Source organism: Helianthus annuus, chromosome 8 (genome assembly GCF_002127325.2).
Source record: "Helianthus annuus cultivar XRQ/B chromosome 8, HanXRQr2.0-SUNRISE, whole genome shotgun sequence".
Classification (NCBI taxonomy): Eukaryota; Viridiplantae; Streptophyta; class Magnoliopsida; order Asterales; family Asteraceae; genus Helianthus; species Helianthus annuus.
In genome coordinates, this window is record NC_035440.2 from 33,693,282 (window position 1) to 33,709,159 (window position 15,878).

Genomic DNA, 15,878 nt, shown 5'->3' on the forward strand with positions numbered 1-15,878 from the left:
TAGATGGGACCCAAATACCAATATTACATATCTTGTATCCTGCAACGAATCCTCAGGATAAAGAAGTAGCAGGTATTCAGGATCCTGGAGTAGAGTATCCTGAGAAGAATCCTACATCCTGGATGACTCCAATCATGAGATATCTCAAAGAAGGACATATCCCGGAAGATGAAAATCCTAAGGCATTTAGGATGAAGGTATCACGATTCACTATTATAAACAATGTTTTGTACAAGAAATCTCTTGCAGGACCGTATTTGAGGTGCTTAGCGGACCCTGAAGCTAAAGAAGTGCTTCAGGATATACATGAAGGGGATTGTGGTAACCACACTGGGGGCAGGTCACTGTTCTCCAAAGTATTAAGGACAGGATATTATCGGCCAACGATGAGGAAAGATGCTGCAGAATATGCTCAAAGATGTGATGTATGTCAAAGGCATAGTAACATACTACATCAACCAGCTGAACCACTATATCCTATAGCATCCCCCTAGCCGTTCATGAAATGGGGGATGGATATAGTAGGGAAGTTACCGAAAGCTCTGGGAGGAAAAGTCTTTATGCTAGCAATGACGGATTATTTCTCTAAGTGGGTTGAAGCTGAAGCATTTGTCCATGTTAGAGACCAAGAAGTAGTATCCTTCATAAAGAGGAATATCCTGATCCGGTTTGGGGTACCAGCTGAAATCATCTGTGATAATGGGTCCCGGTTTATAAGCAAGAGGACTACTGACTTTTGCAAGAATTGGGGGATCAAAATGATCACGTCTACTCCGGTGCATCCTCAAGCGAATGGACAAGCAGAATCCTCAAACAAGATAATTGTCAATAACTTAAAGAAGAGACTTGGAGCCAAAAAAGGAAGATGGGCAGAAGAATTACCCTTTGTTTTATGGGCTGATAGGACGACGGTAAAAAATGCGACAGGCCAGACCCCATTTTCCTTGGTATTTGGAGCAGAAGCAATGATTCCAACGGAAATGACGATACCTACTGCAAGATCTATCCTACAGGATCCTGAACGGAATCCTGAGGCTTTATGTCAAGATTTGGATACTATAGATGAAAAAAGGGATGCATCAAAGTTAAGGATGGCAGCATATCAACAAAGAATATCCAGGGCATATAACAAGAATATAAGAACTAGGAGATTTCGAGTTGGTGATTGGGTGCTGAGAAAGGCTTTTCAAAATACCACTAATCCTGCCGATGGCAAGCTAGCTCCAAAATGGGAAGGGCCGTATGAAGTTGAATCAGAAGCAGGGAAAGGAGCATATAGACTCAAGAATATGGAAGGGGATATGCTACCGAGATCCTGGAATGCAATACACTTAAAGCTCTATTTCAAGTAAGAGTAGAATTTAATTTCTATCCTAATGGTATGTACTCTATCTCTTTTAAATATATTTATGTATTATCTTGAACCCAATACTGACTTAAGCATCGGAGGGGTGTTAGCCAGGCTAACACCCACCTTAGTTTATAGTTGTTTTGCAGCATATGCTCCAGGATATAGCTCCAGGATTTGCATTCGGGACAAATCGGAAGACTATAGGATTGGCCCCCTCTCTCACGTTTAAGGGATCTCGATCCCTTCAAAGGTTTAAAGGTATTCACCTTTCTTTCGAATTGGGTTTAAACACCTCGCCTGGAGCGCAAGTTATCTAGGTATAGTTCAAGGTAGCGGGACCAGTTCATGTAAAAGTGGCTGACAATTTCGTTATTGTTGGCTATATCCTGGATCCTGAAGGTATATGAGGATTGATCACCCTCTCTCACGAAAGGGTATTTTCATACTCTCTAAGGTTTAAAGGTTTTCACCTTTCTAAGACTTGGAGTTTATACACTCTCGCCTGTAGCGCATGAAACTCAGGGTTTATCCCCAGGATATTAAGGGTTTACCCCAATATGTTAAGGATTCATTTCAGGATAACAAGGTTTTTGCCTCGAGGTGTTTGGAATTTATTCAAGCCAGAGCATGAATACATTTGCATTTCTATGTCACATACAGGGGACATATATTATACTGTTCAAAGGTTGGATCCAAGATTATAACTGTGCACTGGGGACATTCCTAAGATGGAAGATTAGATTTGACTCTCCAAGAGCCTTTGGTATGATCTCTCCTTTTCTCAAAAGACTTAAGTTTTCTAAGTTATATGATGATATCCTGACCAGGATATCTCTTAAGATACTTATCAGGATATTCTCAGATGATCTTCCCATAATATTTCCAAGAGTTCTCAAACAAAACAATTTTCATAAGTAAAATTCATGTAATGAAAGGAATAAAGCCAAAAAAAAGGTTATATTATTAACATAGCAAAAAATTATGCTTTTGGCTTCGTCTCAAACCGAGACCCATCCACCAAAAGCATGATTAGTTTTCCAACATATTTACTTAACAAATGAAGGCTTCGTCTTGGAACCCAAGATACCTCCACCTTCACTTGTTAAAAGCGTTCAAAATAAACCATACTAACTGATGACCAAGGGCTTCGTCCTGAAACTCAGGAACCCTCCACCTTTGGCCATCATATTGTCTACGTGCAGGAAATTAAAATTGTTCAACAAACAAGAAAAGTAAATTGTTCAAAACACCAACCATCAAATCTAAAAAAGTGGGCTCTGGCCTAAGCATCAATATCCATCATCGCCCACTCAGATGCCTTCACACAGCGGCATCCTCTCCAACCTTCCCCGGCTTCTCAGCACCAGCATCCTGCCCAACATCCTCACCAGCATCCGCTCCAGCATCCTTCTTGTCTCCAGCCTGATCCACCACCTCTGCTGACTTAGAGGACTCACCGGCTTCTGCGGGGAGTGGCACAGCTTTTCCTCCAAGCTCCTTCAGTTTGGCCACCCAAGAGTCAACCGGCCAAGCTGGGCACACGAGGCCTGTCTCCTTGGCCTCGTAGGCCATCTTGATGCGGGCTTGTAGCAAGGAGACGATGGCAGAGGCCTTGATCCCTTCCCGGAAAGAAACCATGGCCTGCTCGTGATCCATTTCTGCGGTGGCAAGTTTGAGCTCAGCCTCTTGGGTGACCTTCTTCATCAAGCTCTCGTAGTGCCAGGACTTTGCTTCAGCAATGGCACCTTGGTCAGCAACAGTGCTTTCAAGCTGTTTGATTCTGGCTTCGTGGAGTGCAACAGTACCGCATGCATCATTATTCAGGTGGAGCAGATGCTGAAGACCCTGCACATTAAATTCAGGTATAGGTCAGAATATATTAATCAGGATATATATACAGGATATGTAGCAGGATATTACCTTGTTGAGGAAGGATGTCATTGGCTCTAAGGAGTCAGAAAAGCTGAATTCATCGTAGGAGAACCCCTCGGAGCCTGGGACACTAATTTCAGAGCCCTTCCTCTTTTTTGCTGTGGAAGCACGAGTCCTTGGGTTAACCTTAGGGGCCGGCAGTGGCTTGGAGCTGGTGGCAGCAGGTGTCTCTTTGTTGACCATGACTGGAGTAGGATAGCTGTCGAGTACGTCAAGGTCAAGGAGGATTGGAACTTTGCTGGAATCTGCACACAGGGAGTAAAAATTAATATTTCAAATAAAAGCATGTATGCAGGATATTGAACAGGATCCTTACCAGACATGTTTACACTGGAAAGAGGGCTTGGAGACGGTGGAGATGGGTTGAAACTTCTTTCAGCTTCAGGAAGGAGTCTGATGGCGTCAATTCTCTTCTGTGATTCAGCAAAGGGAGGTGCAAGCTTCCTAAAATCAGTTGTGTACAAGGAAATAACAAATTCAGTTCAAGATACGTGGCAGGATATAAGACAGGATTGTCCTAAAACCCTAAGTCCTACCCTTTTTTAACCATTTCACTAGATAATCCGCCCCACCAGGGATTGAATCTCTTTTTACAAAAAAGAACTTGGATTTCCATTCCTCTTCATTCCTGGTGGCTCGGAGAATTAGTGAGTCACTGGAGGTGGAGTAGAACAAAAATCGACAAGAGCCATGACATCTAAGCCGATATGCTAAAGGAAGGTCGTGAACAGAAAGATCAGGGATATGGTTGTTCTTGATCTGATCAAGAACATACAGGACCCGCCAAAGCATTGGTATTGTTTGACTAAAAGAAATCTTGGTGAGGTTGAAAAACTCGGTGATAAATTAGAAAAAGGAAATTGTAGCCCTAGAGTAAAGGGGAAAGCATTGAAACATAACCACTCGTCGGAAACCATATCCGATCGGATTTCCCGATCAAATGGCCGGAACACCGTCCCTTTTGGGAAGATGCCGGAGGTTTTGAGGGCCGGCAAGTGGGCACTGTCAAAAGAGCATATTTCCTTCTCCGGATCTTGGAGAATATTCTGGTGAATGAATGTGGGGGTGGAATCGTCGGAGCTGGATCTTGTCTGCCTTGTCATGATGTTACTGGAATATTGAAGAGGGTAAAAAAGGAAGATGAAGTTGAGAGAGAAAATGTTTACCTTTTTTCTCTTCGGAGATAGTTAAAAGAAGATAAGAATGAGAAGATATAGGGAGCAATGAGTAAATATAGACTGATCGGTTACAAGCAGTCACATCATGGGTCTTATCACTTAATTGCCTCGTTCTACGGAAAAAATATAACCGTTAGTGACCAGGATACTTAACGGTAACATTTTTTGGGGACAATTGTTATGGGTGAAATCCTGAGCCCATATCCTGAGAATTATCTTGAATTATATCTTGCTTATATGATATCTGTTCACATGATGGATGCTGATTCAGGATATTGGTAACATCTTGAATGGTATCCTCAGGGTTACTAACGGATTATGTGCAGGCACGTGGGTTAGAAGCTAGCAACGTTCATGAAGACCTTTTCTACTGAAGACTCGGTCAAAGTCGTTCACAAGAAGCCGTTGAAGCCGCTTTACTCGGTCTTCAACATTCACATTGGAATATTCCGAGCATCCCATGTTTATAGGAGTTTTAGTTTACATTTTGTTACTATAAATAGATGGGTATACCAGATCGAATAGGACATCACAGCTACACTCACTACACTTACACACTTGTTCTCCCGCAACTTGTACTCTCACATAAAGCATTGTAACACTTAGCGATCTGGTCAATATCCTGCACTGTATCCTGAAGTTTGAAGCAATAAGAAGAACTAGGCAGCTGCGATTGCCAGCTCCCGAGGTTTATGCCGGCGATCTGGATTGATCAAGGGCTTTCCTCGTACATCTCGTGTCAATCCCTTTACTTTTTACTCATTGTTTGATCGTAGATACAGCTCGATATCCTGAGCCGTATCCTGAACACTGTTTTTCCAAACAACTTAACAAGCATATTTTTAATACACTCTTTGGCACACTACCCCACTTAACTAATTTGATCACTAAATTGCTTCGGTAATTTTTGACCAAAACAATCATGTTTATGTTTTAGCATGGTGATGTTTCTCTTTTATCATGACCATGCCCTTTGTTTTAACATGGTCATGTTTATGTTTTAACATGGCCATGACTTTGTTTTAACATGGTCATGCTTTTGTTCCAACATCCAGGTTCTAAAATGCAATTGATTTTAACATGGTTATGTCTTTGTTCCAACATGATCATGTTTCCCTTTTAACATGGTCATGTTCTTTGATGTTAATTTACACTCCAGTTCTGAAACGCAGTGAAACCCAAAATCAAGAGTTTACACTACAGATTCTAAAAAGCAATGGAGTTTTAAATGGCTATGTTTATATTTTAACATGGTCATGCTTTTGTTCCAACATGATCATGCTTCTATTTTAGCATGATCATGTTCTTTGCACTACAGGTTGTAAAATGTAATGAAACACAAAATCAATATTTTGCACTATAGGTTTTAAAAATCAATGGAGTTTTAACATGGCCATGTTTATGTTTTAACATGGTCATGCTTTAGTTCCAACATGACCATGCTTCTATTTTAGCATGATCGTGTTATTTGCTTGTAAAACGCAATGAAACCAAAAATCAATATTTTGCACTTTAGGTTCTAAAAAGCAATGGAATTTTAACATGACCATGTTAATGTTTTAATATGGTCATGCTTTTGTTCCAACATGACCATACTTCTATTTTAGCATGATCATGTTGTTTGCTTGTAAAACGCAATGAAACCAAAAATCAATATTTTGCACTATAGGTTCTAAAAAGCAATGGAGTTTTAACATGGCCATGCTTCTATTTTAGCATGATCATGTTCTTTGCACTCCAGGTTGTAAGACGTAATTAAACCCAAAATCAATATTTTGCATTACGGGTTCTAAAAAGCAATGAAGTTTTAACATAGGTTCTAAAAAACAATGTAGTTTTAACATGGGTATGTCTTAGTTCCAACATGATCATGCTTCTGTCTTAGCATGATCATGTTCTTTGCACTACAGGTTCTAAAACGCAATGTGTTTTAACATGGTCATGCCTTTGTTCCCACATGATCATGCTTCTATTTTAGCATGGTCATGCCTCTACTTAAACATCTAAAAGAACAAAAATGAAAAAAACTCCAACTAAAACATAATGAGGTGAAAAACGCAACCGAGATTTGATAACCTAAAACGCAATGAAAATAAAAAAAGAACACAACTTACAAAAAAACTCCGATTAACGACATTGGACGGAGAAAGAACTCTGATACATCATGGGGAAACTTGTTGCGGTGGCGGTGGGTAGTGGAGCGGTGGCGGTGGCTGGTGGAATGGTGGTTTCAGATCTGAAAAACTCAACAGGTGGTTGAAGGTGGTGGTGGTTTCAGATCTAGTTTCCGGCAAGATGGTGGCGATCATAGGTGGTGGTGTTGGTTGTGATGTGGTAGTTTATGGTTTTGAAAATGGTGGATTTGAGTATACGGGAAAGAGAAATGAATTGCAGATGCTGGGTTTTTTTGAAGATGGTGAGTTTTGATCTTTTCCCTCCTAATGTTTTTTCATCTTTGCTATAAGTTCTCTTCTTATTGCTTCCTATCCTTTCTACCAAAACTAAACTTCTTATTTGATTTTTTCCCATGATAACTATATATATAGTTTACTCTTCTTTTTTTCTTTTATTATAACACCATGACAAGTGTTTACACAGTCTAGTAATTTTGTTACTTTAATTTGATTTTTAATTGATTTTGTATGTACTATAACATTTACAATTTGATAAGATTAGAAATTTAGTTAGAGCAAACCCTAGAAATTATATATAAGTAAAAAATGAGAGTGGGCTAGGAGCATGGAGCAAAAATAAATAAACACAACACAGCCTTCTCCATTCTCCTTTCTTCCTTTATCTTTCCAGGCTCCTATCTCTCTCTGTGAAAGTCTTATTATTATTGATGTGATTCTCCACCATATACTCAACCCCATCATACTTTTACAAAAGAAACTAAAGCAAGATCAGAGCTTTCAATTAGAGACCACCCAGTTAATCATATGGTTTTCTCATCACTTCCTTCCTATGTAGATCCTCCCAATTGGCCTCAGCAGGTAACTGATAGCTTTTCCATAATTACATACACCTTCTCTAACCTAAAGCAACAAAAGCTTATTACTTGATAATTATGTAAACAAAAGAAAAAGATAATGATTTCATATATTCTTTGTGCTTTTCTCCTTTATTATCTGTTGTAGAATATACCCACATCTTGATTTTCTTGATTTCACAGCAGCCAGCTGGAGGACTTGGACTTGATGATGGTGGTGGTGGTGATCATGAGATTTGTCAGCTTCCACCACCGCTGCTGCTGCCACCACCACCACCGCTGGGGAGTGGTGGAGATGGAAGATCTTTACAAATATTGGATCCTGGAAGGATGACAAAGCTGCCACAGCCAGACACAGCCATGAAATGCCCTAGATGTGAATCTACTAACACTAAGTTCTGCTACTTCAACAACTACAGCCTGTCACAGCCTCGTCACTTTTGCAAGACTTGTCGGCGGTATTGGACAAGAGGGGGTGCGTTAAGGAACGTTCCGGTAGGCGGTGGTTGCAGGAGAAACAAGAAAAGCAACAAGGGTTCAAGGGGTTCTAGGTCAAAGTCACCATCAGCTACCATAAGCTCAACTAGTAATGCCCCAGCAGATATATTAGGGCATTTATCTCACAACACTCAACCACCTCACTTTCCAATATTACCCCCCTTGCATCACTTTGGAGGTGGGGATCTTGGTTTAACTTATGGGGGTGGAAATGGAACTGATTTGTTTAAATTTACTCACTTTCCAAATATGGAAGGTTCTAATGGTGGGATGTATGGAGAAGGTCCATCAAATTATAGTGGACAAGTTGGAGGGTTGAAGATGGAGGAAAGTCATCAGCAACAACAACATCAAGAGATGAACTTGTCAAGAAACTTCCTGGGCATTTCAGGAAATGATCAGTTTTTGGGTACTAGCAATGTTGCATGGGGCACAACTGATCTCAGTGGCTTCACTTCTTCTACTACTACTACTACTACCCATCTCTTGTGATCTACATTATTTTTCCATCTTTCCATTTTAAACTTGCATCGTCTTCACTTGTGGGCAGAGATGCCATCAACATTGTGCATCGCTAATTAGCATTGGTTGTGCAATGAGACGGTTGGTATCAATATGAAAGATTTCGTGGAAACCCTAGGGCATAGGGCTTAATTCTAGTGATATATAATATATACATATAATTTGCTTTGTTCTATTGTTCATGAGGTTATATTTGTAAGTTGCATTGTACTACTATCATGTGAGTTACTTTCTTTTATATGTATCTTTGTTTGTGTTAATCAGTTTAAGTTTACTCTCAATTTGTTTTGCTAAGACACCCATGATCCAGAAACGAAATGACTTAAGAAAGCATCAATTTCAATTCCATTCAAGATTCTATATAATATCTATTGCGCGTTGTTAGGGGTTTGAAATGTAACTCAGCTTCTATACTACCTTTCTAGTTTTATTCAAAGCTGATGGGAAAAGTTATGTTTACATGAACAGGTTTGATTTGTTAGTTAAAAGAAGAAAAGGGAGAGTTTTGTTATGTGTGCACTAGCTAGTTTTGTGTTTAAATCAAGAGTCATAATTATGAGTTCATGATGTGTATGTTATTAGAGATGCCATATGAATTGGGGAAGTATACCCTTTTTAATGATGGAAATTTTGTGCAAAAATTGTTTGAGATGTTCATTGTGACATTCTATTGATACCAAAATATCTTTACATCTTCTTGGCTAAAGCATCTTTTGCTCATAAATGTAGCCATATACAACTACCCTTGACTATGACCAACGTCTTAACTCATGGTAAAAAAAATGTCTCAACATTCCCCCCATCTCCCTATTTTCTTGAAAACCGAGCAGAAGTTAAACAAATGTAGTACACGATATGTATTTTTAACCATGAACTCACATATATACACCATATCTACACCTTTATAAGACTTAGAGCGCGTTACCATTTGATTGAGCGACGCGTTATCTATGCCTTAGTAATGGTAGGCTAAAGGCATGTTGGTGTAATACAAGAAATGTGAGAGAAACAAGTAGCAACTTACTTAATAAGTGAGCAACATATCAATTGAAATCATGATGACAAATTGGCCTCAATATTGTAATGGATTGATCTGTTATATCATATCAATAAGACAGGAAGAAGTACGAATTTTTAAAGGACATTATGTAGAATTTTAACAAGAAATAAAACATGAGTATGATAGTGACAAGGCACTTTGGATTTGAACAGTAAGGTACCATTAAAATAGCAAGTAGCATTGATTTCTGTTATTGCTTTTTAAAGGCTAGCATTTGAGCAAACTCCCATTTCGAAAGTGAAGAAATTTTGTTATGGCGCCCATGCTTGTAAGGACCAGCAAGTGTGTGTACAAGTTTAACTGTATGTAAGTCTGACTGCAATGCTTTTTCACTTTTACTCCCAGTCTTGAATTTGATATTGATGACGATGACTACGTGGCATTCCATACAATTAATTCAGAAACTCCGGCCCCTTTACCTTCTATTTTATATAAAAAAAAAACAAGACTGATCATATATGCATGCAAGCTCTTTTACCTGTCCTCTAAATTTTGACTGAACTTTATAGGATGCGAGATATGTAGCATCAAATGAAAACACAATATAAAAGAAAACTAGTTTTATATTTATTTTTATACACTTAATAGATAAAAAAAGACTTATAAAGATGATTCGTCTCTATATGTAAATTCTTATAGTGTCGGGTTTTTTTTTTTTTTTTGGGTTTTTTCTACCTCGCAAAAGAGAATCAAAAAATAAAGTAATAGAACACGGGTTTTTGTAGAAACAACCGACTGTCACAATAAAATCTGGTTAATAGGTAACAATGAAAATATCTCCCTCTAAGGTTATCTGAACTCTGAAGAACTAAAACCCTAATAGGATTCTATATGTCCTTGCTAGTTCCGGTTGTTAATGAAATTTACTTGTCCTTACTAGTTCCGGTTGTTAATGAAATTTACCGTAAAAAAAGAATATAAAAGTGTGTAGGCTAAAATGAAACCAATTATTTGCAAAAATAAAAAAACAAATAATAATAATAATAAAATATTTTACATCAATCATGTGTTTATACAAATAATCCATAACTAATGGTCCACCTTCATGGTATTCTAAAACAAATATGCTCATTTTCAGATGGGTCAATAAATATCTTTTCCTATCTGCGCTATTGATTATAACTTGTACGGGTGTGAAATATATGGATAAATAAACTTTTGTTTTGCAAATAACTGGTTTCATTTGAATTTACATACTTTTATATATTTGTAATATTATATTATAAATGTCAAGGGTGGGGTTTGGCTATAAAGTCTATATTTCCTACAAAGTGTACAAAGTCATAAAACACCACAAATTCAGCCATAAAACACACTTAAAACCCACAACTAACAGAGTGAAGATCACTAAAACACAATATCCAAACCCTATCAGTCCATAAAAACTTCAAACACACCATCATAGAACTATGAATATAAAACACGCTAATGTTAGTCATTCAATAATCAAAGCCTTATCATCCAAAACACAACATATAAAACCCACAAATATGGCGTTTTAGTAATCTTCACTTTGTTATTTGTGGGTTTTGAGTGTGTTTTATGGCTGAAATTGTAGTGTTTTATGACTTTGTACACTTTGTAAAAAAATGGACTTTGTAGCCAACTCCCACCATAAATGTCAATATCAAAGAATTCATCTCTTTTTACCCTCTCAAAGCTTAATATTTTTCCTATTTGATGATATGAAAAGAGACAGTGTGTCAAAGGACATTAAAATATTAAATGATGATTTATAGAATGTTGTTATTTTTGAAATACATCAAGTATTGTTTTGGACACAACTAGGTCTCTTTTCTATAAGAGATTAGTTCCTACCAAACCAAAAAATTTCCTTAGGGGGTGTTTGGGATTTTTTTTTTCTGAAAGGAAAACTTCATTAGAAAACACACACCAACCCGAAAACCGGGCGGCAAAACTACAACACGACTACATAATTACAAAGTTACACCAATTTTTCCAAGACAAGTGTTTAAATTTCTACCTATTCTTGGCCCAAAGAAATCCAAGGGACCGAACTTCACTAAAAACGTCAACAACCCTAACTTGTATGCCGTCAAAACGAAGCCCATTCATCGCCTTCCAAATGCTCCACACAACAATTATAGCAATACCGTGAAACACTTCCTCCCCATTGAGACCGCAGAACTCGTGAGCTTCCAATATGTCTCTAAAGGAGAGCACAGTGAAATTAGGAATCCTACACTAGTTGCACACCTTTTTCCAGATAGCCGAAGCCACCTCACAACCTGTAAACAGATGATCCGTCGTTTCCTTCCCAAAACGGCACAAGTTACATGTTTCGTCCATCACCAAAATATTCCTTCTGCGAAAGGCTGCCACCGTAGGAATCCTATCCATCTCAGCCCTCCAAGCGAAAATATTACATTTATTTGGCACCCACCGACACCATTTCAACACAAACCGATTGCTGAAGTCCTCCCTAGACTGAATCAACTCTTTAATAGCCGCAACACTGAAACCTTCCCCGTAGCTTCCATTCCACCGCCACAAATCCCCGCCGATAGAAAGGTTAACCGATTGCAAAAGGAAATGAAGCTGGCCCCACTCAAGAATCTCCTCATCCGAGCTCGGAGGGCAACACCACTCCACGACCCGGTAGGATTCGAGAACGGCCGGATATCCAAAAGACGAGTTTGGAAATGACTTATTAACTTTTGTTTTTTTTTTTTTTTCAAAAAGCCAATAAGTCATTTCCAAACTCAATCCCAAACACCCTCTTAATGTGTTTTAAAACAACAAAATCTATGTTTAATAATTGATTTCCTTAACTTTAGTTTCAAAATTTTTGTGAGATTTTTAAGTTTGATTCATTTTTACATTTTCTTACTAGCAAATAGAAGAATTGTAAGTGTCAAGTTAGTCATATGGAATATTAGTTGGGTGAGGAAGAGATGTTTTATTATTAGACATTATAACTTTGGTCTGCAAATGTTAGATGTGAGGAAGAGATGATTATAACTTTGGTCTGCAAATATTAGAAAATGGTAATCAAATAATTTTGTAAGTGCTTATAAATGACATCATTCTTCTTTCTTTATTTTTTTTTAACGCTGTTGACATTTTCATTGCCCATATTTTCTAATATCCAAAAGACGAGTTATTTACATCAACTAAAAGATAGGCAAATGAGTGAAATGTTAGATTATATAATCTTTCTAATCGGACTCCTACGGAAGAAGCTTTTGAGCGTTTGTTTGTGCCCAAGAAACAGGGACTTGTTTGAAGTTGATGTTAAGCATTTTCAAAATGTGAAAAACACATAAAGGATTATATAATGTAGTGAATGACATTTTTTTTAAGTTATAATAGTCCGTATCATGTTATATTATCATATTTTTTTTTTTAACTTTGGCTATTCTGGTCCAACTTAATTAGTTTTGACACTCGAAACGGAAGTGACTACATCTGCCACTACAAATTTCCTTAGTTATATAAATTTGCGTCAAATAGGTAAAGGCAAAGCCTTTAGAACACCTAGGTTGGCAAGGGGAAGGTCTTGGGTTCAAGTCCCACAGACGACAGAGAATTAAAGAAATTAACCGTGTTCAAAAAAAAAATAGCTCTACTGTTATTGTCAATGAAAAATAAACGTTTAATTCTTTTTAAGCATATCATGTTTGTTCATTCGTTATCATCATTTTGTTAAATTTATTTTAGATCTAGAGGCATAAAATTCTATCTTAATTTATTTTTACCTTATTTATAAGTCCCTCACCCCCCCCCCCCCTCTCTCTCACACACATAATAGAGTGATGAGATGAAAATCTAACAAAGTTTCTAGGCATACAAATTAACTTCAATTCTAGTACAAGTTAAAATAACATATCAAAGTATCATATGTTTATACAAATTGAAAGTAGATAATTATCTTCGCTATCACTACTTTCATCACATTGTTGCATTTGTTTTTGCATTTCTTCCATTTATTTCTGAAAATTTTGGTGTATTTGTTGCATTTCTTATTGTTGTTTTAGTTGCCATTATTCTTGTTGTTGTTGCCATTGATGTTGGAGTTATTGTATTTGTATATTTATTTGTTGTTGTCAGAGTTAAATGCCTGGTTGGTCTATGTGGTTTGCAGATATTGCAGAGAGATGGTCCCAAGAGTTCAATAATTACAGAGTTGTTCCTAGTAGTTGAAATTTTTACACTCGTATGGTCCTAGTACAATACAACTATTGGTACCAACTCTGTAATTATTGAACCCTTGAGACCAACTCTGCAATATCTGCAAACCATAGGACCAACCAGACATTTAACTCTTGTTATTACCATTTCTTATTTTAAGGGGGCTATATGTGTACTCAACACATCGGGGGGATACAATTCTCACAACACGACCGACGCCACGTATATGCTCACACCTATCACCTAAGGAACCTTTGAGACAATCAATCTAGAAAAAAAATATTTTCATTTATAGCGACAACTTGTCGTCGCCATAGGTTTTCAGATTGGCGCCTATTTTCCAATTATTTCCCACCTAACCTAACCCAACGACGTGCCGTTGTCACTGGGTGACCTAACTAAAAATCTGAGAAAGTCTATGCCGACGATCATCACCATAGGGCTATCTAAGCCGAAGACTCGTGTCGTCGCTATAGCCCGTGTCGGCAGACCCAAATTCTTATGATGTATATGAGAAATAAATTGAATAGAAAGTAAAAAAAAAAATTATTAGTAGTTAGAGATGAAAATCATTTAATATTTTATAATTATACACTCTTTATTTAATTTTAATAATAAACTAATTAGTTTAACTTGATTCTTTTTGAGTCTTCACAATCAGTGGTGCATGGCTTTGATGGTGTGCGGGAAAGACCTCCGCACAAGGCCCATGACTTCGAGAGACACGTAATTTTTTTAAAAAAAAATCCAATATATATATGTGTTATTTTTTTTAATAGTAAACACATACCAATTCCAATATAGACCTATTTATCAATATTTTTTTATGATTTAGAATTTAGCCCACTTAGCATTAGTTTTATTGAGCTCAAAACTAATTTGATTTTTTTAATAATAAACATTACGGAAGGACACATTTTTCAAGCTCGAACAGAGTACGTGAATTCTCAGACACGCCTATGTTCACAATATTTGTAGTTCTCTAAGAACCTCACCTATATACACACGTATATGTATAAATGTATATTCTAGATTAACAAAATCTTAAGAACAGTAACATGATCATATGTGTTCTTTAATGTGAAAACAATCGTTTACCTAGTTAAGTATAGGTGTGTGGTGGATCATGGAGGGTAGGGTGGGGTGGGGGTAAGGAAGAATCTTGTGGGTGTAGGGGATGTTATATAGAAAATATGCATGGGGTCCTTGCTTTTGCAGAAACCAAGGGCCGTCTATTCACAAAGAATAAAGCTTCTCCCAAAACCCCATGAAAGCATCAACTATGGCATCCCCCCTTTGTTATTCTATTAGGGGAGGGTCGGTGGGTTTCATATCAAGTAGTACACTTCTGTCACCCCCAAACCAATCGTAACTTTGATAACTGAGATTACTTTCAACTTCAAATTTCACTTCTATATATGTGGGGCAAATAACTTAAGGTACATCTAAAAGAATTTCAACATCTTAGTTAAGAATTTTGAACTTTCCTTTAGAAAAAAAAAAAAAACAACAACTATATGTTATGTAATTCTTGTTTATTTGTTTTTCAATATTTCAAATGTAAACCAGTGCTTAAAACCTGATAGATGATGTTAAGAGAGTTGCTTCTTCGAACGCACTAAATTAGTCGAGTCATGAACGTGTTCAAACTATAAAGTTGTTTATGTTGGCCCCAACCTGTTTTATTCAAACCCGTAATAACAAAACGAAAAACATGAAACACAAGAATTCGACTAAAACATACTAGCTTGTTGAACAAAATAATGGCCTATAACCTTGCTATTAAACAGACACCTTGCTACGAAGCCCAATTTGCGGTCTAATAAAGTATTCCCTTAAAAAAAAAAAAAAAAAAAAAAGAGAGAGAGAGAGAGAAGACACCATACTAATGATCATACTAGGACTCCAACCCTGTATTCTAGCTAGGAATTTTAAACAAACTTGATAAACTTGCAAAACAATTAAACCTACTAGAAAATTCTTAAGCATTCAAAGTTCAAACTATCCTAACAACAAATTAAAATATACTTTCACTTTGGCCCTCAACTTTCTTCAATTGAGGTTTTAGGACTAAATTCAAGGTTTAATCACAGACTAGATTACAATATCAAACTTATTAATCATACAAAATTGATATAAATACAGTGAGTATTATAGGTAAGAACTGTATATGGGCGTTGAAGCGATGCATACTGT

At 37.1% G+C, this 15,878-nt stretch overlaps 1 protein-coding gene across 2 annotated transcripts; it reads left to right on the forward strand.

Annotated features, from left to right (window-relative positions):
* Positions 1 to 7,194: 7,194 nt before the first annotated feature.
* On the forward strand, positions 7,195 to 8,751 carry LOC110872565 (dof zinc finger protein DOF2.4). 2 transcript variants are annotated; one of them, XM_022121377.2, is made up of 2 exons: positions 7,195 to 7,454; positions 7,634 to 8,751. In XM_022121377.2, exons 1-2 carry the CDS (start codon positions 7,401 to 7,403, stop codon positions 8,438 to 8,440), a joined length of 861 nt encoding a protein of 286 aa, XP_021977069.1. In that variant the 5' UTR covers positions 7,195 to 7,400; the 3' UTR covers positions 8,441 to 8,751. The 2 variants fall into 2 exon arrangements, with proteins under 2 accessions (XP_021977069.1, XP_021977070.1); XM_022121378.2 differs by having other exon boundaries at positions 7,196 to 7,454; positions 7,637 to 8,708.
* The last annotated feature ends 7,127 nt before the right edge of the window (positions 8,752 to 15,878 follow it).